General features: G+C 36.6%; 1 protein-coding gene across 1 annotated transcript in view; it reads right to left on the bottom strand.

Moving 5' to 3' along the window:
- Positions 1-27,859, bottom strand: part of PIK3C3 (phosphatidylinositol 3-kinase catalytic subunit type 3) — a gene marked incomplete at its 5' end in the record, with an annotated part of 75,231 nt that overhangs the window by 12,423 nt on the left and 34,949 nt on the right. Inside the window, 6 exons of the mRNA XM_084278908.1 lie at positions 8,133-8,223; positions 13,588-13,756; positions 22,931-23,005; positions 24,113-24,197; positions 26,912-26,976; positions 27,658-27,727. Coding sequence (XP_084135034.1) covers positions 8,133-8,223; positions 13,588-13,756; positions 22,931-23,005; positions 24,113-24,197; positions 26,912-26,976; positions 27,658-27,727 — 555 coding nt within the window. The remainder of the gene's footprint in view (positions 1-8,132; positions 8,224-13,587; positions 13,757-22,930; positions 23,006-24,112; positions 24,198-26,911; positions 26,977-27,657; positions 27,728-27,859) is intronic.

Raw genomic sequence — 27,859 nt, 5'->3', positions numbered from 1 at the left:
AGCCGATTCATATAGATTATTTTTTCTTGGTCCTCACATCTGACCTACAGTACAGGCCATATCTATCCTTCTCTTAAACTCAGGAATTTTTCTTACTCACTACACCAAGCATCTTCTCACCACTAAAACGTTTCCTAAAATGGATTAGGCACTTAAGGCTCAAGGTTAAGATACTTTTTGGACATTTGTAGGTAACTTTCATAAACTTCAGGGCAGTATGTGAATCTGTACTGTGAACATTTGTTGCTATATTTGTCATAATTAGTGAAGAAGTTAGTAATACAATCAGTACATTTTCAGCTAATATATCATATGTACATATGAGAACCCTCTCTCAATCCCCTTTAGTTTTCAGACTAATTGCAAGCCAGCCATTCTGAAGACTGCTGGCTGCTCTAGTATTTATTCTTCCAGCAACATTAAGCATCACTGCTGGATTTTTCTATATAGCTTTATCATTGCAATATGGGATTAATCACTGCAAAGTCAGCTTCTTCAATTTAAGTGAAACTTCTGTGTCCTTTTTCACTGGGTCATAGTATGCATTGGATATAAGCACCCAGACTACTACTAAAACCTCAGATAAAAATGAACTGATAGGTAAAAAAGTAAACAATAATATGTAGTGGGGTTTTCATTATTATTTTTACAGGTTTGTCTTACAATAACTGTTATGAGCCGTCAGCATCCAACATACCTGTAGCAGAAAATAGCATAAAATATTGACCTAACCCTTATCACATTTAATCTTTCTCAGCAAAAGACTTTCTTGCTTTCCCTGTTGCTTGCAGTACAAACAACTCACTACACAAACTACTCAGATGCTCTATTTACATGAACAATTTTATTTGAAAGACTATTCCAACAATAGCTTTTGTTTTCAAGGCTTTCGTTTGAACAAACCACAATTTCTAAACAAGCTTTTGTAATTTATCTTTCTTTTTAAACAGAAGCTGGTAAAGACACCAGTGAACATCTCTAAATTGAACTTCCGTGAAAATAAGGGTTTCAGCTGCTGCAGTATGCAAAGATGATACTGCTCCAGCTCAGAATTTCATCATATTGCCCAAAATCTTATCATCAAAAGACAGCCTGATATAAAATAACAGGACCACTGGAGTGTTGTCACACTTGGTTCATGTCATGATGTTTATGTTCATTCCATACTTTTTTTTCTTTTTTCCTTTTTTCTTTTTTTGTTAGTTTAGGAATGAATTAACATACATGCAAAATCAACCCTCTATAAACAGAAAAGATGGGTGTGCAGCTGCAGCATCATCACCCAAATGAACAGAAAGATGAAGTTCTGCCTAGCAAAATAAGCTCCATGTCAGTGTGACACTTTTATCAAATAATAAGCCACCCCAAAGCAGCAAGAAAACAGACTCTGACTGAGGAAAAGCGAGTTTATTCCTCCTATAAAAGTAAATTTCCTCTCTGCATTAATAAATCTCAGAAATGTTTCCTACATACACATTTTAACAAATCCTTTTATTTCCAGTCAGGGGAAAAGGGATAGACATCCATTGCTTGAAAAGGCACGTCAAGCAACAAAACAGAAGCCTTTTCCACTAACTTTTCCACAAACTTGTGAACTCAACTCGCAATTACCCCATTGGCTGACTCCTGGGGAAAATGGAGGAAGGGAAAAGAGCACAGGGAATTTCACTACAGCCCAGATGAAGAACCCAGCAAAATTAGCTCAAGCTTAGACCAAAAAAAATTGCTCAAAAACCCTTTCAGTGCCTCAAGTCACATAATTTCTCTGCTTCAGCTTTTACACCTGGAGAAAAAAGTAATTGTAGTCTATGTTTTAATATAAAAGGAAAAAAAAAAAAAAAGCCTTCTCTCCTTTCTTGTTACCTTCCAAACATTTATACCACTCATTCCTTATGTGTGTGAGGCCTAGTCAATGTTTGCACAGACTTGGAGACATACAGGGTATACTCAGTGTTGCACTCCACAGGAAGAAAATTCTTCACTATGCTGAATCATTTGAATTCAGCCTCTTCCTGTGTATACCCAAAGGCACTATCAAAACTGAATGGTGCTACTTACACCAACAGCAGTTACCTGCTGCTCGCTGGAAGCCAGGTTATTTGTGCCATCTACGTTCACAATAACCTTGCCTGTAAAGGAAACAGTTACAGCATCTTTGCTGCACCTTCTTTAATCAATGGGCATCTGAAACACAGCTCAGTCAATTAGGACACTGTCCTTTAATGCCTGCCGAGTTCTTTGTGCGCCAATGAATCACTGGTCCCTGATGTTTTCTAATTTAAAGGTCAGATTTGCTATGAAGGACAGATAGAAGCCATCTGGCTTTCCTGTAGAAAAATAAAAAGCTTTTTCTGTTAGGAGGTGACAATGCTGAATACATTAGCTACATGTGAGAGTGATGGTCTACCTCTTCCTTACGCAAAACTGGCTGCATAATTGACTCTAGATTTTAGTCATTAGTGCTTAAATTTATAGCAATGACTAATTTTTAAAAAGCCCAACAATTAGCAATTACTGTTGCAGCTGTACTGGGAATAAAAAAAAAAAAAACAACCCACAAGTGCACTGGCAGAAGAAAAAGGGAGGTGTGTGGGGAAAATGTTTATTTTATTATCAGCTATGCAATGAGAAGTCAACAGAGAGAGGTTTCAGTCCAGCCCTTTTTCTGAGAAGTGGAAAAGAATAAGCAAAGAGTGGAAAATTTAAAGGCCACCTTAGAGGCCTCAGAAAGTGAGTTGCAGAGTAGCAAGAATCTTCCACTACATTTCAGTTTCATTTCATTTCATCAGCCAAAGCAGTACAGAAAAACCTTAATCAGAGGGGTAGCATTAGGAGACGGTGTCATGAACCATTATGAACCAAGTGAAGCACACCAAATGGCCAGTTCTCTTTATAAACAGTATGGAGAGGACAAAAGGAGATTAGAGGATCAAAAAGACAACTAATTTCAAGCTCTGCAGCTACTTCTTATTGGACAAAAAATGACAAACATTTTGCCCTTAAAGAGAACACCAAGAATTTGAAGATGGGGACAATTTTGTTTAGTGGGTAATCACTACTTTCTCTGGGGAAAAACCGTGATCAAAGCTGGAGTGAAGGAAGTGAGCCACAAAAACAAGCTTTTCTTGCAATTGGAAGATACTAGATAATCTATCAAGTGACACTGGGCATGCACAGTGGGGATAACTGGTTGAAAGATGTTTTTCCATGCATTCTCAAAGAATAAATGTAAAACTTTAAGAGGTTTGATGGGTTTTTCCCCAGGCCAAGCTGATTAACTCACTTTCAGTCCAATTTTAAATAGGAGAATGCATCATTAAGGTCATCACAGATAGACTTTCTGACCACAAAAGCTAGGCAAAGCCAGTCAAATACTGTCAAATTTTGGTATGGTCTAAGTATGTGCTTTGAAGTCATTGGGAATTTCTGGTACTTTTAAGACTAACAGGAAGAAAATAGCCACATTGTCATCTTTCCTTCGTAAGTAAACCCAGTTTGTGTGTAGCATGTTCTTTTTTGAACAAGAACTATGTGGAAGTATCTTCACAGATGACAGAGACAGAATGCCCAGCTCCACTTAACCATCCCGTGCCATAAACCATGTCAAACAGGTGTAATCTATACTTATTTCTACAGAAAGCTGTACATGACACAAACTGCTGTTTCCATTTTTATGCACTAACTACTGGTCAGAAACGACACCCAGACAGTATGCTTTCAGAGAGATTTTAAGTTTGATGATAGTCTGAAACTCTTCTTAAAAAAATCACAATTCATATTATACAATGCTTCATTAAAGAGGTTGTGCTCTATGTAATACTTCCTTTTATGATTTTATTACATTTCCCAATTTATCTAAACACCAAAAAGTTCAAGGATTGATGACTTCCGACTATCTTTTCAGCCTTATTTGAGAGCATCCTGCTATAATACACACATTACCACAGGAAGGAACAAGAGCACAAGCAATCAAGCCACACAAAATGACAGTGGTGTTCTTTATTTGAGTTCAATTTATTTTTCTCTAGCCATCATTATCATATGATAGATGCAAATGTTATTTTTATTTAGAACTACGTGTACGATTATAAAAATTAAAGCTTTATTCTGTCTCTAAACACTTGGTAGATTCCTTTCTGAAACTTGAGAAAGGGGCAACAGTGAAGATATTTCCAAGGTGGCTTTACTCACTAGCATGTTTTTACATCTTATCACATTTTTCACCAGCAGGCTATTCCCTGTGACATAAAACTCACTATGAAAAGTGAGGAAGACGCATTATGTCACTTTGTGAAGCTAAAGATTAGATTGGAACCTGAGCTACCATCTAACATCAAAAAGCTTTCGCTCTCAGGAATCAAAACTGTGGCCATTCAAGAGAAAAAAAATATCTTTCTTTAGAAGTAATCTTTAGAATAATTCATGCCTACTTGGTAAAAACAGTATAGGTGCACCCACTGAAAAATTCCAGTACCAAAAATCTCAATGACATATGAATTGTTTGCCAAAGTAACTGTAGTACCCTCTTTGGTAATCACTTCTTTCTTTAAATACAGTAACGTTGGTTTTGGGCTTTTTTTTTTTTCCAATATGCACAATTCCTTGCCATTTAATCATAAACTAGTATTCTGATTACAATAGGTTATCTTTATCTTGTTACCTCAGCGAACGGACTCCAGATGCCTGTGAGACTACAGAGCCTCACTGGCTCACCAGCCCCCTTAACCAAAAACGAGGGGTCTACACAAAGAGAATGAGTATTACTACAGCTCCAACAAGGAACACGCTACCTTTGATCCTACACCTGTACTAGTAAGCAGGATACCTTCGTAGATACAGAAACATTTTTTAATCTTCACCATTGTGGGGATTTCACTTCCATGAAAGTGATACAAGTAGTATCGACTTGCCTCAGACATCAAAGGTAATTTAATTTTACAGGTCAGTCCAAAACTGATCTTTAGCTAATTTGAGTCTGTTGAAATATATATGGATTTTTTGTTTAAGGATTTAAGAAAAGAAAAAAAAAAAAAAATCAAGATGCGGATAGCATTTATTCAATTTTCCTACAAGGTACAGTATTATCTTGTTAAATGACTGAACAAACTTGCCACTCTGCCCAAGAGATGTTAAGACACCTTGTTCCCTTTTTAAATTAGTACTAACAAAGCTCATAACTGATTTAAAACAGTCTAATAGGCATTTAGTATCCAATACAAGTTTTCTAACACATTTTGTAAAAAAAACCCCAGCAAACCATGAGCTATTTAACATTCTATAATGGGCTAAGATTATTCTGATCCTGGTCTGCTTATGGTTGATTTGCCAATCCTTTTTAAAGGCAAAAGTAAAACAAAAAATTGAGAACTAAAGAAAAAAAAAATACTGTTATAGAAGCTTTGAACAGAGTTGTATGTATTTTGACATCATAATGTCAAAAACTGCTTTATGGAAAGGTCCTCTGTTCACCTGCTCTTTAGAGATCCCATTATGACATTTCGTACAAGTTCCAGGACTATATTCAAAGGAAAATTTTTTAACTAGATGAACCAAACTTGAACAGTGAACAGGAATTCAAAAGTTACCTGTCAGAAAAAAAAAAACTGACAAAGAAAAAAGAATTTGAAAATTCTTCCTTTTTGTCCAATAGGCCGCCAAAACCAAAAATGTCATCTTTATATAGGTGAAAATCATAGATGTGTTGCAAACATACTTTTAAAATCAGAGTGACTTAGGTTGGAAAAGACCCTTAAGATCATCAGGACCAACTGTTAACCCAGCACTGCCAAGCCCACCACTGAACCATGTACCCAAGTACCACACATATACCTTTTAAATACCTCCAGCAATAGTGACTCCACTACTTCCCTAGGCATCCTGTTCCAGTAACTGACAGCCCTTTTGGTGAAGAAATTTCTCCTAATATCCAATCTAAACCACCCCAGCAAAACCTCTGGACTTTTCCTTTAGTCCCATCACTTGAAGAGACAAATAACCACATGGCTACACTGTCCTTTCAGGCAGCTGTAGTGAGCGATTAGGTCTCCTGTCAGCCTCATTTGTTGTGAGGGATATTGTGGGGAACATGAGCCAGCAATATAACTTCTTCACTGAGTGTGACAGAGCACTGGTACAGACTGCCCAGAGAGGCTGTGGACTCTCCTTCTCTGGAGATACTCAAAACCCGCCTGAACATGATCCTGCTTTAGCAGGGGTTGTAGACTATGTATGTCCAGAGGTCCCTTCCAACCCCTATCACTGTGTGACTATTTCTAAGGCCTTACAGAAATCCACATAGATGGCATACATAGCTCTTGTCCAGTTTCTCTCCATTGAAACGTAAACAGAATCATAGAATGTGTTAGGTTTGAAGGGACCTTTAAAGGTCATCTAGTCCAACCCTCCTGCAGTAAGCAGGGAAAACTCACTAGATTAGGTTGCTCAGAGCTTCAAGCCTGACCTTGAATGTATCCAGGGATGGGCCCTCCACCACCTCTCTGGGCAACCTCTGCCATTGTCTCACTACCCTCATAGTAAAGAAGTTCTTCCTAATGTCTAATCTAAACCTGCACTGCTCCAGTTTAAAACCACTGTTCCTCGTCCCATCACTACGTATCCTTACAAGCAGTTCTTCCCCAGCTTTCCTGTAGGTGCCCTTTCAGGTACTGGAAGGTTGCTAGAAGGTCTCCCCAGAGACTTCTCCAGGCTGAACGAGGTCAACTTTCTCAGCCTGTCTTTGTAGGAGAGATGCTCCAGTCTCCTCACCATCCTTGTCACCCTCCTCTGGACCCACTCCAAGAAGTCCATCTCTTCCTTGTGCTGAGGGCTCCAGAGCTGGACACAGTACTCCAGATGGGGTCTCACCAGAACAGAGTAGAGGGGTGGAATCACCTCTCTCAACCTGCTGGCCACAATTCTTCTGATGTAGCCCAGGACGTGATTGGCCTTCTGGGCTGTGAGTACACATTGTTAGGTCATGTCCAGCTTTTTACCCATAAACATATTGAACTGTTTTGGTTTTCTCCTTTAAGCCTCTATCTCCCAGGTTCTACATGAGTAACCTATTCAATCTTTGCAGGGCATTTAGGGACAGAGGTGAGGTTCAAATATTGATATGGAAAACAATTAGCTTCCAGCTTCTCAGGAAAACAAGTGGAGGTAGGGCCATCACCTTTACTACAAAAGTACAGCACTCCATGGCTAGCCCAGCCTTCCTGGAAATGAAACTGAATAGCCCCATGTACACTTTGTAAGAATTTGAAACCAAGAAACCAATGCTCAACTTCTTGCAGGCAAAATGAAAGATTTGTTTGGTGTCACAATTTTGTTTTCTTTAAGAGAATTATATTAGAAGATGAAATATTCAAGGTTCTGAAAGTTTAGTTTCATAGCTTATTGAAAACATTGAAGAAAAAGCTACTTTAGAAAAAAATCCATTGCCTGAATAAAATTTAAACTGAACTGATTTCCATCCGATACACAGGCTCCACAAAGTCTTTTGTGGAATGAAAACAGATAGCCCCTTACCCTAAATCAGGTTATAAAAAGCCTAAAATTTAAGCGTAATAAAATCTAGATGAACATTTATCCCATATTTTTAATATCAACTACTGCTGAAAGATCAAATGGAGCTGAATGATTTGAGGTGGTGCAAAGGGATAATGTTAAAATTATGGGAGAAAAGTTTGTTTTCACAATAAGCAAAAATTCCTTAGTGATGAAGATATACCAGTCTACTGGTTTTAAATCTCCAGCAGACTGGTTTTATAAAATGATCCATGATTATAGACTAGATAGAACAATCTTTCATGATATAGTCACTTATCAAAAATTTCCTATGGTGACATCATTGGTCTTACCAGAATGCTAAAATACCACTTGGAACAGAGTGCTAGAGTGGAGTGTGCACTACTGCATGGACCATAATATTTTTATTTATGGGCACATGTGCTAAGTGATCACTAACGTATTATTTCCTATTGCTGACTTCCATGATTCTAGAAATTGTTCAAAACTTACAGAACACCAGGAAGTTGCTTTCAGGTCAGTTACAAATAAATCACCAGAAGTGACATAAAATTTTATAACATGAGGACAGGCTACTGAAAGAGAAGAAAAACTTTCCCAGTTACCTTTTTCACAGTCTTGTCAGGTTCAAGAGCAATATCTGGAATGTTTGCATCCACCATGAGGGAAAATAAGTTCAAGATCAAGTTGGAATACCTAAGCAGAAGAGCAAACGAGGTAAAAGACTTTGTAAATGGTACCAAAGACATTTTATAGACAACTTTATTTATGAAAAATCATTACCTTACTGTGAACTGGTAATGCTTCAGAGGAGATGCATTCCTAACACTTTTACATATGTATGTTAAAAACGTAAGATATCTGATATAGCAACAGAAGTTTAACCCTTGAGCTGTATCAAACTGCCAAAACCGAACAGACTGCTCTGGTCTTCTCAAAATTTTCTAGAAGTTTTCAGAACATTTATTCAGAGAAACATCAAATATAAATTATGATTTCATCTACTGTAAAATTTAGTGCCATTTTCTAACTGTAGTAGGGCTAGAATGTTGATTCAAAACTTTTTTTATTAAAAAGGTTATCAATGATACAGCAGTATTATATAAATTATCATTCAAACCACTAAAGTCTTCTCAATTACAAGTAATGGTTTGTCAACTTGGTACAGAGGCTTTTGCCATAAGCTGAATATAAGTGATTTAGCCAAATCAAAGTCTGCAGTTGCTCAGTTAAGCTGCAGTAACATCGGTAGGCATGCCACACTTAGGAAGTACAATGTCATCTGTAACCATTAAAAAAGGTAAGGCAGAGTATAGTTTTCCATTTTACCCGTTGCTGGGAAGTACTTGCAAATCTTTTAAAGAACACCATTTTGGTCTTGCAGGAAATTAGCTGTTAAGTTGCTTTTAGAAAGGACAATTTTCAAGCTGTGCAACATAAACTGAACTTCCTTTCCTCTGTAAAAAGATCTAGTCCCCTTTCAGAGACAAAGTAAATAACTGACTTTTTAAAGTCTGAAATAGTGCTTTCCTAAAAGCAGCAGGCTCTTCACCTATGATGGAAAATGAATTGTTAGAAGCAAAGCTTGTTTATTAGCAAGCTGCTGAATATATATAAGCTGACAACTGCAAGAAGTACAAAGTCTTTTAACTACACAAAAGGACTGCTACATATTTTGCAAGATAAATACTGCTCAACAAGAAAAGTATCTCTAGAAAAGCACAATTCCAGGAAAAACTCTTGACACTTCATTATTATCTTGAACCAGCACCACCTAACACATTCCAATACTTCTAAATACTCTATAAACACAAACACTTAAACTGAGCTGAAATCTTCGGGGTCTAATTTGCTTCAGCTGTTCTTCACCTTGTAGAGGCAAGGGGCTAGAATGTGCAAAACTACTTTCATTGCAGATTGAAATGAAGCAAGTTATGCTATCATTTTGTTTCAGATCTAAGAAATCTGGCAGTTAGGTTGCTTTGGTGCCAGGTACATACAGCACAGGTTTTTAACATTTTTTTAATTTGTCTGAAAGAAGCAAATCTCTTTTTAAACATACTTAAATCTTACAGCTATATTCTTCTCAAGTGTTTTCCTAGGTCACTGGCAGCTTCCATTGTTAGTTCTCCGTTTGGACTGACCCAGGAGCCCAGAATCTTAAAGTCCCTTTTGCTCTTGAGCCCCACAGATGAGCACTACAGGTAACTGGGGTTATTTCAGTGGTGGAGGTTTGTAAAAGACATTTCAAAGGTCTAGGCATGATTGCTGGGTCTGTTCTGCAAAATGAAGTCTTTTGGTTCTTCGTGCTTGAAGTAATAGGATAAGATTATCTGAAGAACATTATTTAAAAAAAAAATCTCAAGAAAAACTGTTTTCAGGTGGAGTATTGGAGTCATAGGAGACAAAAATTAGGCAAAAGCTGATTGCTATACTCTGCAGATCTTGCCTCTGACTCTCACAACAACATTTCTTTAACTGATGGTGGTCTAAGGATGAAAGAAGGCTGAAGTAGATTTTTTAGCTGACTCTAGGATCATTATTGCATTTCCTAGATTTTTAGAAACATCTGTTAAAAAAATCTGGGACTTGAAAAGACAGTAAGAGGTAATGAAGAAAAAAAAGCTACTACAGTACTGCAGACAGTTGGCTGCCGTCCTTCCCATAGGCAACATCCTCGGCAAACATGCCAAGATGTTCACAAACTGTCTGCCCAACTGACAGCCCAAATCCATCCCAGCACCAGACACTTCACTGAAACACTCCAGTTAGGCATCTCACCAGTAAACAACAAACACTTTTGTCAGGCAAATAACATGTGTGATTGCCTACATCACAAAGGAATGGCTGACTTCCATCCACAGACAGAACTAAGTAGGAGCTGGGTTTTTCTGGGTTTAAGGAGCTTATATTAAGCACCTAAACTTGACCCTAAATATTTCTTAAATGAATACATTCTTTGCTGTCCTCAAAGCTCAGTAAAAAATTAATTTACAAAATAGATGAACTCTCATCTACATTGGCAGTCAATACTGTTTGACCATCAGCTGCTAAAACCAAGGGCATTCTGTAAAAATTTAAGGAATCCAACAAAATAACTGTTCTTACACAGAACGGGCTACATACAGCAAGAAAAAACCCACATCAGACAAAAGTTCAAATTCTTGCTGCCATCTTTTCTGAAAACAGCAACTTTTGTGTTTAAGTGCTTAGTATCTCATCAAATACATGTTTGTTCCTAAGCACTCCTTTATGAAGTTTTTTTCACTATTCCATGACACTTTTGCATATGGATGTCCTAAACCAACTGAACACGTGGGCTGTTGACAGTGCAACACTTTTATCAAATTCAAAGCCACAAGCTTACACTACGAAGATGGGACAGGAGAGTATAGAGTTTTGTGTGGTCACAAATGAAAGCCCTGCTTACCCGGTCTAACTCAAAAAATCCTCACAGTCCAGACTCCAGCAAAACTGGCCTGATCCCAACCAATTTCACTTTTGCTCTTCCCTCTTGACCCTCTACCCCCAGCTTTTTAGGAGACTACCTAGAACTAGCGTTGCCCAGCTACCACCTTTTGAAAGAATGGGCAGCTCTCAACAGCCACAACAGCTTTCTACTCATTGCCTATATTAGGGTTTTTTTTCATTCAGAGGTGTATGACCTCCTCTGTCCACCATACTACTGTGAACAGACTTGGAAAAAACACTCTAGTCCAGCCAGCTGGATATTCCCATCCATACACAGTAAGTATCTCAGCCAAAACTAAGGCTTCTGTCCTCTGATACATCCCAATCCTTGCTTACCAACTTAAATCGATAACCAAACCTTGCATATGAGTAACACAGGGGAAATCCTTATAATCTAGAACTTCACGCTAGAGAAAAAAAAAAAAAACAAAAAGTTTTAAATATTGATACTGGATTCTCTTCTGTAAACTGGGAATTCTCGAAGGAAGGAAAACACTGACAGATAACACAACCTGAGCAACTTTAAATAGGCTCAATGTGTATAATGAAGGTGTAAAAGGCTGTTACAGCCCACATGAGGATGCAAGTTCTGCTGCCAGTCACAATTTGCCCTGAAATACATTCAGAATGTAAAGGCTGCTCCTTCATTACAGCACTGCTGATGAACACACATGACCAATTATAGTTGTTCAAATAGAGCATCTCCCCTACTCCTCAAAAAGCCCAAACATGAAAAAAAACCACAAAAAAAGCCCACATGCCAATGATCATACATCAAATTGCTTCCAACCTAAAACAATGAACAAAACTATTTTTCCACTTACTGTTTTTAAATTGTTTTTATTTGCTTTCACTATGCAATACCTATTCTACCAGTAATCCTAAACACTGGGAAACAGCACTTGAAGTAAGTAGAACTGTCTAATGCCCATGGAAAGAAAGAGAAAAGAACAAAACAGAGATTGACAGAGATAGCAAACAAGAGTTTACGCTTTTTCTTAGCAGTCAGAGGTTAAGATTTCACACTACTTAGCCAGAAGTAGTATCTGTGAACAGGTATGTGTCAGCACACAGAACTGTTAGGCCATCACATTTCTAATTATTATTATTTTTAATCAACAAATAATCTTAGTAATTTTTAGATCTATCTGCTTAAACTATTAGTTACAGTAATAGCAATATTATCCTATGCTGTCTTTGTTGAAAGCCTTGAAGATATTTATCCAGAACCATTTAAAAATACTTTCCTATTAAACTGAACAAATATTGGAGAGACTATAATTACAACTACAACCCCACACATTAAAAATGAAACCATCTTGATTTACAGTTCAGATTTACACGCAAATTACTGCTATATGCCACACTTAATGATGATCTTTGTAGGAAACCATTACATATATTAATGCAATGGATAATCCTTCACTGACACAACAGACCTTTACACTGAAACAGCTAAGTATAAACAATAAAAACAACTCAAGTCTTTCACAAATAACAAATGCAGTATTACAAAAGAGTTTTAAGCAAAATTTAGAACATGGAATATATATTAGCCTTCATGATCATCCTCTGAAGTCATTAATTGTTTGCTGATAAGACACCTCTGTTTTTTCATGCTGCTGAACTGCTTTTAACCCTTTAATAATGTCAGTTCATAAATCAACTCCTTCCTCTTTCTCTTTTTAACAAGGGCAGGACAATGTGTAGCATTTTTTACTTCAAATCATTGCCTACTTCTCATACTACATACTTTTCACATATGGTTTTCCTATTAATTTCTTTCCACATGTTTGGAGATTTACACTGTGTGATCTTGATATCAAAGCAAAATTCTTTCATGTCCATGGAAGGTGTACTAAATCAACCACTAGACAACTCAGGAGTGCTTACCTGCATTCTGGTCAGACAAAACAAAGCTGAGCTACCTGGCTGAGAAGGTTAACGCTAAGAGATATAGTCACAGCAAAAAGAATAAGGCTGATTCCAGCTCTAAAGGAGAGAGCTACTGGTTTGTAGGTAAATACAGCCTAAAGAGATTTTAGCTGTCATACTTGTGGGTATCTACAGAAATTGCCAACGCACTTCATTAGCTGCTTGTCGTGACAATTTTTGTCCTGCAGGACTTGAACCCAACTAAGCTCATCTATGTCATCTTCAGCCAAAGAAGTTCGTCATCACTAATCTAAACTAGAGGAGGATAAAGCAGCAAATGAGTAAAGACTTATGAGTTAAAAGGACAGTTAACTGATCACAGTAACTAACGAGAGGAAAAACTTGCTTAAGGGCAAAGACATATCCAAAAGGCAAGATATGAGTTAATATCCCAAAGGAGTTATGAGAAAAGCTACTTAGCTTATTAAAGAACCAAAACTGGGGACCCTAAGCTTGGAGGACGATTACATTCAAGTGCCATATTACACCAATGCTGTGATGTTCTTATTCCTTTGTTGTGTACAAACTCTTGTGTCTATGTTCAGACATCAAACAAGTTTTCAATTTTCTACAGAAATACTTCTCTAATTTATTTACTCCTCTCTTGCTTTATGGTGGCTCTAATAAATTTTAGCATGAAAACAGTATTGTTACCTGCGGAGGTGGAGAAAGGCTGTGTAGCACTGCTTACGGAACTCCTGGTACTGTTCACTCTGCGTGCCTCCCATACCTTCCACCATCTCCTTATTCAGCTTCATTGGGGGAGGTAGAGGCTTTGGGTCGCGACCCAAAATATAGCCAAAGTCAATGTGAAATAGTTTACCTGCAGAAGAAGGAAAGGCAAATGTTAACTTCTACTTCATACAGCATCAAATCTTGATGCAAAACTTGGAAAAATAAAATCTTTAGAGTCCAGTCTCTAGAAGAGGCTAAGCAGCTCTCAAAAACACAATGCACTGCTTTCTGTAAGGCTTATAACTATGTATTTTATATCTTCAGCTGCCAGTTTGAAATAATGGGTTTAAAACAGCAAAGCTATTTCCAAATTCATTAGGAGTACTAACAAACAGAATGAGGTTTTCTGTCTTCTCTTTTCTTAACCATATGGAGTGTTTTCACAATGGTCAGTAGATATTAAACGCTCAGCTATGGAACAGATACTACAAATTCTTTGTATGTTCTTTAGAATTTGCTAGCAATCCACACATTTAATTCTTTTAGTATCCCATTTGGTTGCTGTGGCATTAAATATATGTTATTTAGTTGCACATTAAGATTACTAAAGGGAAAATAAGACTCATGATCCCAAAGACGACCTTTTAAAGGCCGAAAATACTAGCTTTCAAGGCTGGTTTGTAACGCTTTAAGAAATATTTGAGTAAGGTTGAAATGTAATAAATTTATTAATTTTTAGTCTGAATCAAAATATCTCAATGGTTTTAATTAAAATATATTAAATGTATTTAGCATTTTTGAAATTCATGCACAAATTCATTGAAGAAATGCCACTACTACACTTCCATGTCTGAAATCGTATTTTAAATATGCTGAAGTCTGTCTTTTTCAGTATGAAGATATAAGAGTAACATCACTTCAACACTGATACAGTATTTTTTAATTAGTCACCCCTCTTTGACCATTTCACTATTAATGTTCTGTAATCAGTTAAGGCTGCTTGAGACCTTCTTCAACCCAAGGGAGTGATTTCATCACTGTGAAGTTTCTAAGGAAGATCACAAGGATGCTTAATAAGCCCTCAAAGGATTTATTAACTGATAAATGCCACAACCATTACATCAGATTTTGGTTTAAAAAAGCCCCTAAAAAGAAAATAGCAATCAAAAAAACAGCACCTGCCTTCCTTCAATAGTTTTTTCAAGCTGCTAAAGGAAAGAATGTTGGAGTTAATTTCTGTACACTAAGGTTTTGAAGTAGGTGTAGAGAATGGAAACATATGCAAGACTGGTCCAGGTGATGTGCCAAGAAGTAAGGGTTAAACAAAGAACATGGGAGTGTGTGTTGAGTGAGAATCTGGAACTGCAAAATATGCATGAATCTGGGAGCGAAGGGAACTTGAACACCAGCCTGTGAGAAGTGAAGTGTTTAGTTTTGTTCTATTTAGAGACCTAAGTCAAGTGATCACTGGGGGAACAAGCAGAGCCTCCCTTTAGAGTAAAGTAGTTAAGCAGTAGTGTGTGTAATAAAGCTTGCCCCCACTCTAGTCCGTGTCTTCCATACGCCACAAGTCGGTACTTTGATATATGCACAACTCCACAACACTATGTTACAAAAAATGTTTAATTAAAAAGTTTGCATGTTCTGTTTTTTGTTCAGTTATTCAAACCTGTCTCCTTGGAGTTAAGAGACAACATTTTTAAGTTTTGTAGTAGTAGGGTTTTTTTAATTTTTTTTTTTGTTTTGTTTTGTTTTTTAATTTGCTCTGGAGACAGGGAACATGAGGTAATAAGTAATAACAATTCATAAAAAAAGATGCATGTAAACAATTCAACTATTTTAATAGCTGTCTGATATATGTCCCCATAAATTAATTAGGCATCAAAGCATTTACTTACTAGTTTTTGAGAATGAAGTATAAAGTATAAGATGAGGCCATCCTGCATTAACATTACAGTTTCCCCAGCAACACTTCAAAACTCAGCAGATTTTTAGTCTGACTCAAAATCTCTCAACGGCTTTAATTTAAATACATTAAATATATTTAATATTTTTGAAATCCATGCATGAAACATAGACTTGACTCATTTTCACTCCCGCAGCTCTGCCAAGATCAATTCAGCCAGCATACCATATTCCATTACACGAACAGAAGGCTTGGTGCTTGCCTGAAGCTGCTACACCAGTAAAGACCCATCAGCCAGCCTGAGGGAGTACTGCAGTTTTTGAGCTTTCAACAGAGAAACCTGGCTTATGTTCTCCTTGAGGACTTAACTAGAATTGGAACAAATGAAGAACAAGCTCGCTTTGGACAAATGAAATTCTCTTTATAATTTAATACAAAGGTTTCCATGTACCTCCAAGGAAGGAGACTCCCCAATTGCTCTGGGCAACTTGTTCGAGTGCTCCATCACCTTCACTGTGACTAATAATTTATACTCATAGAATGGTACTTATACACAATTATCATCTATCCTCCCAGTAAATTAGACTTCTTGTGAAGTTTGTGTAAAACTACTTTTTCTAAGGCTGTTAACTTCCATGTTTCATAAAATAAGTTTCTTTCCTTCAATATAAGGAAGGCAAACATTTTTTGTATGTTTCAGTGCCGTAACACATGCACTTTGATCTCTTACACCATCATCTTTTTAACCTCAACTTCTAATCAATTTTCTTCAGATTTCTTACACCTTAAAAGGAACTTAAATATCAGAATCATAAAATCATAGGATGGCCTGGATTGGAGGGACCTCAAAGATCACCTAGCCCAACCCTCCTGCCATGGGCAGGGACACTCTCCAATAGGCCACACTGCCCAAAGCCCCATCCAACCTGGCCTTGAACACTGCCAGGGATCCAGGGGCAGCCACAGCCTCTGTGTCAAAATCTACCCTCTTAGTTTAAAGCCATTTAGATACTGGAAGGCTGCTATAAGGTCTTGCCGGAGTCTTCTCTTTTCTAGGCTGAACAAACCAAACACTCTCAACCTATTTCCATAGCAGCCCCTCATCATCTTTGTGGCCTCTTCTGGACTCACTCCAACAGCTTCATGTCATTCCTGTCCTGGGGGCCCCAGAACTGGACACAGCACTGCAGGTGGGGTCTCAACACAGCAGAGCAGAGGGGCAGAATTTCCTCCAATGACCTACTGGTCATGCTAGTTTTGATGCAGCTCAGGGAACAGTTGACTTCTTGGGCTGCAAGCATGCATTGACAGCTCACTGAGCTTTACATCAATAAAAACTCCCAAGTCCTCCTCCTCAGGGTTAGACATGTTTATAAATTAATGACCAAACAGGATTTCTCTTCTTGGTTTATTAGTGTAGCTGAATGACCGCTAAATCATATGCTGAGGGGCTTTTTTTTGCCTGAGTCATGTTTTAAACTAAAAGAAAAATTACTTAAGAGGTGAAACATATTTCATCCTCCAAGACTAGATATAAAGGCCTTGAATTTCTAATATTTAGTCTCCTATACCTTTAGACACCTATGTAGAAATTTGAGTTCCCTATAAAAACGGGATAATTTAGCATCTGAGGAGAGAAAAAAAAGAAATATCATAATTCAGGACACATCTTGAGACAACAGAGAAGTATGAATGAACTTCCTGCCATGTTTCAAGGCTAGGATCAGGCACCCACAAACTTCAAGATACAGAGTTCTGGACAAGCGTTTCCGATGTTGAAAGTGGCTCACTCCTCAAAGTCTAAAAGATGACATTGGCACTCTTTCAGGAAACAGGAAATATCTTTGCAGTGAAGACTTCAAATAGAGTCTCTCACCTCAAAAAGCAGTGCCCTAATCATCACAGTTCACTCCTTATTTAAGCTATTCTACTGTAAAAAAAAAAAAGCCAGACACAAGGCATTTAGTGACTTGATGATGTTTCCAGGAAGATGTTATAATGCAGCATGCACACACAAAAGTATTTAGTTAAAAACCTAAAAGCTGATACTGTTACGTACTTTTAAGGCTGCTTTTTGGGTTTTTTTTTTGTAATTATATGAGGTTGACTACATTTTCCTACTGAACACCAGGTTTTCTAACACATGAAATAAAGAGGACAGACCCCTGGAGAGTTGGAAATGGCATCAAACATGGAGATTTTCCCTGCCAAAAGTCAAGAGTATGAGGGACTTGAAAGTCCATCGAGTCCCTTTCAGCCTTAAGAATAAAGTGATATTTGATTAAGTTAAATATGGACTTAAGGCGACTAAAAATAGGTATCTGGTGCTCGTAATAGCCAGTAACATCTGACTGCAGCCAGAGAGGTTGATTTCTCCATCACTTTTACTGCTACTGCCTAGAATTTAAGAGGAGAAAGTTCCCATTCAGCAGCACAGAACTTGTTTTATTTCACCAGAGGAGTGTTAGGAAAAGCAACTGAAAACCTGCACAGTCCTCTGAAGTCCTTAAACAAAATTTGGAAGGCTAAGCAAACTATATGCAATTACTAAAATAAATAAAGTCTGGTGGTGAATGTCTTTAACCTTAGAAATAATTCTGAACTGTTTGTTCCAACTTTTGGGGAGAGGGCAAACAAAACCCAACAGCCAAAATACAAAAAAACCCAAGCTCTGAATTTCAATGTATTTTCTGTAAACTGCAACTGCCTATTACAACCTGTTTCATATAGAAAGAGGTGTTAGTGACAATTTTAACTGAATTCCTGCTTTAAATTTGAGGCAATAGGACAAAAATTCCACTGATGAAAGTGTGTGGATGGTTTAATTACCTGTCTTTCTCACAAATTCTGATCTTACCATCAAAACCCCTCATTTGCTAACAGAGCACTGCCATGGTGAAAAAATCAGAATGCTTAATTTATTGTTGTAATTTTCATGAGCTACTTGTGTAACTTTTCTAAGACTGCAAAAAATGGAAGAAACTGGTATGAATTGTTAAGGACTTACTCAGAATATGGATTTTAAACTCAGTATGCAGCAACAGCTGGAGGTAAAATTTATCACTGTCATCCCTACAACGGATAAGGGTTCAGCTTGTTTCTAAGCATTGTAATTTCTCCCTCACACACACCTCAAACTGCCCATTCTCAATACACACTCCATGCAGCTTATTGTAAGGGGAAAAAAAAAAAAGTCAGGTATGTACAGTTAAATGAGAAATATTCTTCAAGACACATAAAAAAGAAAATGTTTTAGGAGACCAACAGCTAAATGTTTATATGCTTTTTGGCAGGCGTGACAGAAATTGGGAGTTGCACAGAACAATCTAGACACTTTGTTTTAATTCTGTGGGTTTATTTGGTTTAAGGATGTTCCTCTATCAAGACAGCTAACATCTAAAAACATATTTAAAAACTCCACTGAATTCTACATACTACAGTAGACAGCAAGATTAAGAAATGTATTTATCAATGTACTTATTTAAACATTAATACAGAAGGAGAGCTTGAATCCAACAGTTTTTCCATTTTTGTCATCCTAAGACCATCTATTAAAAAGCAGGTGTTAACTGAAAAGCAATGAAAGTAAAGAACCACAATGACATCTCACATATGGAACTGTTCAGATGTTAGTTGTCTTACCTGGCAACCATGTCTAACTGAGGGTGAAGAATAAACTAGATTTTAATTGGTGTACGGTACACTGAATATAGACTATGGCCCCGCCTCTAATCATTAAATGAGAAGACAGCCCAGTTCCTTCACCTACCTACAGAGGATGCTAAAAGTAAATGAGGTTCTTAAGTTCTGAGCCCTCACTCTTTGATCTGTTCTCAGGTATTAATTTTGTCCATGTAACAATTCCCTTCACTGCTACAGACCAATTTCAGGCATAGAGTTCAGATCAAAGTGCCTGCATTTTGGGAAGCTATACTGGGAACTTGATTTTACATGTAGGACTCTACAGGTTACTGAAAGATTAAGCTAGGTGAGAACTAGTTACTCAAGAAACACACACATGCAGTGCTACTCAAGAATACCATCTGAATGTCTCAGGGTACACTAAAATACAGACACATGGCCTGCAAAAATGACAGGATCTTTGTGAAACCTTTGCCTGCCTATAAAGCAAGCTGAAGTAATTCAGGTATCTTGAGACACCTCCAGGTATCTCAAGATACCTGGAGACTTTACTTGTCTGTCAAAGCTGAACTACAATCAAAGCTCTAATGATGACTGTATTTTTAAAGGCTTAAGACTTTAAAAGGCTAAGCAAACATGAAGACTTCTGCATCTGGATGTTACACTGGTAGCTAGATCCCAACTCCACAGACAAAAAAAGTGGAACAAACCCAGAAAAAAATATTATCAAGGGAAGGCACAACTTGAAATACACTAGCATAAAGCATATTATAGGAAAGCTAACTGAACATGCTACATCTGGTGTACTGTAATTCAACTTCACAACCACACACCTCTTGCTTCTAAGGCAACAAAGGGTACATTAGCTGGTCAGTCAAATCCTGTCATTAATCTAGAAATCACTCAGTAATCCTACAACAAGGCACTGATGTTACTTAAAGCTGGGTATTCAGCTACAAGTCTTGCTATTTAAAAGCCATAGTAGTATCTGCTGTTGTAGATGTGGAAACAAGAAATTAATACATACATAAAAGATTTCATCTCTAGAGGTAGAAAGTTGAAATTTCTCACAAAAAATAGATGCTCCTGCAATACAATGCTGACTCTATAATGTGACATTTGAGTTACAAGCAAGAGGCATATTACTGAAACTGATACAAGTATTCTTGTAACATTACTGATAGATGAGGATGTTTTAGCTAATGATTTCCTGTATATTTCCCAAACTTCTACAGCTGCCCTTGAAGCATAATGACACAGCATCCAAATATCTGAAAATCTAGACTCCTTGTTTAAGAGTTCTTAAAAAAAGGTGCAGCTTTTGTAGAATGAGGCATAAAAGAGTCATGAAAGACAGCAGCAATCAGCTCATCCAGATAACAGACATTCTCATCCTATGGCACAAAAAAAAATACATATTTCTAACACTGAGTGGGAAACAATTTGTTTTTAGGAACTTCAGTAACTATTCCTTAATATTTAAATTATATGATGTAATAATTCTTCCACCCAAGTAATGCATAGAGCTGAAAAAGGTAACAAGATATATATTACCATAAAAATCAAAGGTAAGTCTGAGAACCCACAGACCTACAGATATTCAGACACACAGCGTTTTTCACCGTACTAGAAAAGTTCATTAAATATCATCAAGAAAGAATGCATATATGGTCATTTAACTTTGAAGAAAGGTATGTATAGATTCTGGAGAAGCAGATTAAGTCTAAGGGATTCTCAGTAGCAAGAAATAAGCCTTTGTTGTGTTTGGAACTTAGGCATTTCCTCCTGAAAAAGGCCCTCTCTGTGTGTGGCAGATCACAGGTAGCAGAAGAAAACCATTTGAGACTCAGAAGGTACTGTGGATGTGCACTGCCCTCTGCTGTACTGCTTGAATTCTTCCACTAAGCCAAACAGCTATTGCCCTGTTACTTTTAACACAGCTAACACACTCTTTACTCCAAATCGGAACAGTGAAATATTGCTACCCTGAGCATGCCAGCAGTGCCTGCTGTGGAAAGATTTATACTCATCACCTCAGACAAATGACAGAGACCTCTCAAGACAGATTTTTAAATGCCCTTTTGTTCAATTCCAAGCAGAAAGGTAAAAATGTGCTTGCACTGGTTGTACCTTCATACACTCAGAGCAAGACCTTTTAACCTAATCAAAGCCAAATTGTTAATTTTTCACTCATTCATACAGAGTATAATGATTCAAAGTAATATATGCCTCAGCGTTATCTGTAAACTAACAAGTTCGATGTGGATGTGCCTTTTCCCTAAATAACATTTTTTATTTAGGTTTCTCATTCAATAAACATTTCACTTTAAAATAAAAAATTAATCACAGCTCCTAACTCTTCATCAGTCTGTACTAAAACTGTTCAAGGGATTAGAACTCCTACAGGAAGCTGTAGTTCAAAAGCAAGCAAGAAAAAACAAAGCAAACCAACAACAAATAAATAAAAAACAACTTCAAAAAGTGTTCCCCTACAAGGAATATTTTTGTTTGTTAAAAGTTTGTGGAACTCATTTTCAATTAAAACACTTACATTTCCCTCCACCCCAAGGCACTGATTGTAATAGATGAAGTAGCTCAATTTTCAAATCTCTAATTTCCTCTAGTAGAGAAATGTTATGTTTATTTAGAATCACTAGAATTACAGACTCTGCCTGGCTTGTTAACTGAACCATACAGACAACAACAAAAAATAACATCAAAATGTTAAAACACCTAGGGAGAATCTAAACGCATACCTGTTACTTTTAACTTTGGAGACAGATAGGGTTTGTTCCAAAGTAAAGGATGTACTTGATTAAACAGTAACTTCTATTATTTTCCCCATCTTGTAATCAGCAGGACACTAACAAAATCCCTTCTTCATTTTTTTAGACAACGTTCAAAAATAGTACATATAATCTCAACTGGAGCTGAATGGTCCAGCAATCTCAGTTAGGCCAGTGATAGAACACTTCCATTTTTGCAGTACAGTGGTCTGGTTTTATCAACACAACACGCACAGCAAACAGAAAATGCTGAACTGAATCCTGCTCTGACAGGTCTCATGTGACATTCCCACTTCTGCGACAAAGGTACATTTCTTGGAAAAGCATCCAGACCTCGGAAACTCACAGAACCACTTTGTTTAAAGGAATGTTAAATTTGAGGCAAGAATTCACATGGACATCTCAGTGAAGTCATACTAATTCCATATGACTATTGATAATACTAAAAATCTACTGTATTTGCAATAGAAAATATTAAAACAAGCAGAATTATTTGATAACTATTAAGATACAACTGGTATCCAGTTAGTTGATCTTAAATTTGCCTTCTGATAGTGTATTTTAAAAAAGCTACTAAATAGGAATGTTACACTTCAGTAAAAATAAAGAACAATCAGGATACCTGGAGCTGGAGTCACTTTACACGTATTTTTTTAAAGATCTGAAAAAAAGGTAATTATGATTTTATCCAAACACATATCAGATGCACATTCTACCTTGCCTACTAATGTGTTTAGAGATCAATTAACGTACTCGCTTTCTTATTCCTAAACTGCCAATTCATACTACTAATAGTTTAAACCTAAACTTTGACTAACTGTACCAATTACTGCCTTAGATGAAGCAATATAACATTACATTTAAAAATATACATTCTTATCTGCAATACTGAGTAGGTCATACTGAAAAGGGAACAGAAGCAAAACAGTACCAACAAATGAGAAATTAAACAACTGATGTTATAAATTATATTGCTAAAAAGAATTACCTGTTTTTGTTAGCAAAAGATTATCCAGATGTCTATCTCCAACTCCAAGGATGTATGTAATTACACAATAGCCAGCTGTAAGAAGTAAATTGTAAACATCAATGTATATACCCTTCCTGGAGAGCATGTGACAGTATCTGAGTTCTGTGTTCACAAGCAATATACCATAGAGACTGTGGGCAGGGGTGCGGCTGGTGAAGGTACATCAAGAGTATTGGCAGTATGAAGAACATCTGAAGCAATAAATTATAACTCTGATTTATTATTATTAAATATTTAGTAATTATTATATTATTACTCAGTACTGGCTAGCTCTTAATTTCTTACTACACAATTAAAGACCTAACACTAAAAGCCTGAATTCAGTCAATATTGGGTTTAACAGAATTCAAAAGTAGATGAAGTATTTTGAGCAAAATTAATGCATAATTTTGAACAACTTTGGGACGGCTGTAAAAAAGCAGGGACATGTATGTGAATCTGCAAGTATACATCAGCAGCGTTTGCATGCTAAGCGATAAGCCAGGCAGGGATGAGTTAAGTCAGAACTAATGCAAACTTTTAATTCTTCCTCTCAACCCTCTAACCAGTTGGAAGCAGTTCTAAAAGACTGCCTTGCCAGAAAAAGAAGGGGAAAGAAGATACCATGGAAAAACAACTAAATTGCTTATTTTGTAGAATGAAGTTGCTTTTAATTTAGTAGACAGGAAATAGGACATTTTTAATGTTGTCATCAGTTTACTGAAAAACTACAGTTCCACTTTTTCTTGGCATGCAAATGGAACAAGAAGTTGAACGTATGCTTATCCTCAACTCCCCCACAATGTTTTAAAAACAAATTAACATTTTCTACCTAAAATACAGATGATTTATTATTATATCAATGCTTTTTATCTCCCTGAAATATAAAGGCTGCATCCCATGATGAGGAGAGAGCAGAGGTAAGACTACTGCCAGAAAGCGAACAGCATTTAACTTTTAGTATTCTTTAAGGAGAGCAAAAAAAGGGATGAAGAGAGAAATTGTGTATGACGTGCCAGGCTCAAAACTATCCTTTACACAGAATTCTGACATTGAGTACATGCATAGTGCCCTATCTGCAGTCATCTAACCTTATTACCTCACTTAGCCTGTCCTTTAAATTTCAGATATGAAGTCACTAACTGTAAGACTGTAACTTACCACAGCTTTTAACATACGTGTCCATCACCTCTGCACTTATTCCATGAGGGCCAGTCTCACTAGGTGCATGCTTTCTGAAGAAGTTCTGGAAGGAAATCATCAACATAATTAGTTATTCCACATGATTTGAAACAGGTTCTTTAGAAGTAACAGAAAAAAGAGTTTAAAATCAACGTGGCAAACTAGCAACTACTCCCCAAAAAGCCAGGATGTTCTATTTTAAATTTATATTGCTTTATGCATTTTCTGTCTCAGTCATCACATACTTAAGAGAAACAGATGTAAAGTTCAAACTGAAAAACAGTTTTCTTCATTTTCTTTACTAACAGCTTCAGAAAACTAACAAGGGATTGAAAAGTTACTAATTGATAACTGAGTGCAAATACTTACACAGGAAACTGTTTAGGCCGGCTCAATAAAAAATGAAATAGGTCAAACAGTTCAGACTTTGATTATGTTTGGGACACACACTCTTACGTTTATCATCATTAAATGTCTCCATCTTAGTTATCAAATGGAAGTTTCACATTTCCTGTCAAATGTGGATGGGGATAAAACAGTTCTTCCCTCCACTCCGAAGAAATACGTTTTTTTTCTTGACTGAGATTGAAGATAACTAAATTAAATCTAGGCCTAAGCATGAATTTCTTCCAGTAAGCAACGCAAGCACCATTAACAGAAGCCTTATAGGCATCTGGATGACATGTAAGTGACTAAAATCATAATAAAAAAAAGAGAATCTTAAAAACAGGAGGTACTGCAGGAAGGTACTTACAGGCTCTTTTTAAATAAAGTTTTGCTTGAAAAACAATTTTTTTGTAACAAGTATCAGAGTTTTAAGGCCTGGAGAAAGCTTTAATTTTCTCTGCTAACAGAGGAACAAGTCCTTCTGAGATATGTTAAAAAAGCTGACAGAGTAGAAATACTCTCTTACATGAAATCCCAGAACAAAATGTGGAGGGAAATTTTTAATTGGCTAACAGAATACTAGAGAGATCTACTTTCAGTGCTCAAAAAAACCACTGCATCTAAAAAAAGCCCAAAGCACAAACAAACACAACTCAAACATAAAGCCCGAACAGACTTCAGACCATACAAAAACAGATCCGCAGACTGTAAAACAGAAATGCCTCCAAAACTTGAACTGTAATTTCAAGACTGTTGATAGAGGGTAAGTAACACTGAAACATCAAAACATTTTTTTATTTTTCTCTGCAGATCCGCCTTACCAGGCACTATTAGATTACTTTCTTTAAATCTTTTCAGAGTGAAATACATTTACACCCTTATCAAAACAGTTTTGACACTCAAAATGAACATGCACAGAAAGAATAAATGAATCACAACACCTAAAAATGTTAATTCAGTTGTTATTTCTGTGGCCTACAATGCCCAGCTATTTTATCATGCTTTGGAATAGAAAATTGGGGCTCTGTAATATATTTTGCCACTGATCTGTGAAGTAATCTTAGATCATATTCTTTTGGCATCTTGTCTATTTACATTAGCAATTCTTCCTGTGAAGAATTGTTCCTTATTTCTAACACAGCAACTAAAACAGTGGGGCACCTATTTCAGATTGGAGTATGATGTTGTAAGTAAATGCAAAATGACAATTTCACAAGCATTTCTAAATATATTATTTTATTAAAAACATAATGGACTAGAATATGAACAGCGCATTTCCAAGATTACAAAGGACTGCGAAGAAAATGCATTTTAAACTGCATGGTTATTCAAAGTGTAGATGTAGTTTATCACACTCTTTATCGAACAGGAAGTTCCAACCCCTCAGCAACTCCATGCTGATCACTGTCTGATTAATGCTAGCCATATTTTTATACATATGACAAGCATTTGATATGCTTATTTGTTAAGGAAATGATAACAACAGTTGGTAGGCATTTCTGAATCTCTGTAGTTTTAATACATGTAGTTTATAGTAGCTGGGAGCTATTTGCTTTGACTCCTAACTACTGAGCTATGAACAAAAGCAAACTTCAGTATCATAACTACAGGAAAGGTAAAAAAGGAACTGTGACAAATTGACTCGAACATAAACATGCTGTTTCCACTAAAAAAACGTACTTATTAGCTATATATCTCATATGGCAATGTGGTATGCTTTTATCTAACTGTATTTATCTCCAACAAATGATCTCTGCTACACAGCTCAGGTGCCATGCTTGAAACTAGCTTGAATCTTGTATTCATTTACATGTCCCTAGTCAATTCCACACATCAAGTTTACTAAAAAGAAACAAATACAAAAAAAACCCCTCTAACCTAAAAATACATAAATAAATAACATCACAGTACCTACACATCCAATATGGCAGGCAAAAAGACTTGACAAATTATATGAACAAATTACTTAGCTGCTCCACCAAAAATGCCCCTCCAAAACTAGAAATCATTATAACATACTTTGACAAGCTGTCAAGCCAAAAATACTGAGTAAATAAGAGAAACACCTTTAAGACAAAGCAATGCAGAAAAGTACCATGCATCTTCCATTCATCATCATAGCAAAGCCAGAATTCCAGTATCACAACTCAACCACACTTTATTTACTGTAATGGTATTACTCTTAGGATATGAGATACTCATGTGGTGATTTACATGTATTTTTTTAAAGCAAAGTATCTGCTGTAAATACCCTTAAGTTTCAAGCTGGCATTCAATTTCTACCAACAGATATAAAAATCAGCTGTGACACAAACGACTTTTGCATGAGATTTAATCCTGCAATTTATAATGTTTGCATAGAACATCACTTAAAAATCCCCCATCACATACCTGTATACTCTCCTCAGTAGCAAGTACTTCTGCAACTGGTACTGACTGAATAAACTGCATGAAACCTGTGACAGAAAACAGTAAAAAACAAGTTAAAAACCCAAAACTAACCCAAAAACCCAACCAGTAACTTTCATGCTGCTCTCTAACACATTTATTTAAGGGCAACACTAATACATACTTTCATTTGATTGCTTTTCATTGGCAAAACCAGGTTTTATCTCAGTATTCTGCCTTCCATAGTTCTAAAACAACCTGCTATTAATACCAAATGAGCTTGACAAAAGTTCTGTTTTTCACAGTTTTCATGAGAAGAGAAAGATAAATCAATGGATTCCTAAATATTTATCCAGAGTGCATCTAAAAACACAGCCAAGTTTGATTTTGTCTTTTTATTTTTCTATTTCATACGAAGACCTATGAACATGATTGTTAAATGTTACTTGTCTGAGATCACACAGCAAGCTAGAAGCAGAGATAACACTATTAATTGTCACATACTCCCAGATACAGGTCAGGCTGCTTAACTGAGTCACCTATGGAACAGAGTGGTCACTCAGTATTTGTTTATAAGTCATGTGTACTTCCATAATTTACACTGTGACAAGATTTTCTTACACATTTGAGCTCCTTTTCAGAGTGCTGTAAGTAAAACATCTCCCTCGAGTGTGTGCAACCACAGTCCATGAAGAGAAGAAGAAGATTCCCCCAAACCTCTATTTTTCAAGAAATAAAAGTATTCATACCATGTTTTGTACTAGTTGCCAGCACTTTATAGGGTGTCAGCTTCAAATCCAGATTCTCTTTTCTTAAGAGCTAGAAAAAAGGAACACACAAAAGCAAAGATAAATGCAATAGAAAGATGGCTTCTGTTTCTAAAAGAAATATGTTCTGGACACTGATCTCAACTGCTCTTCAATGAAATTAGTAATGAGTAAAAGCCTGTTT

Source organism: Gallinula chloropus, assembly GCF_964237585.1.
Source record: "Gallinula chloropus genome assembly, chromosome: Z".
Lineage (NCBI taxonomy): Eukaryota > Metazoa > Chordata > Aves > Gruiformes > Rallidae > Gallinula > Gallinula chloropus.
Note: the sequence above shows the minus strand (reverse complement) of the source record. Positions and strands in the feature narration are given on the sequence as shown.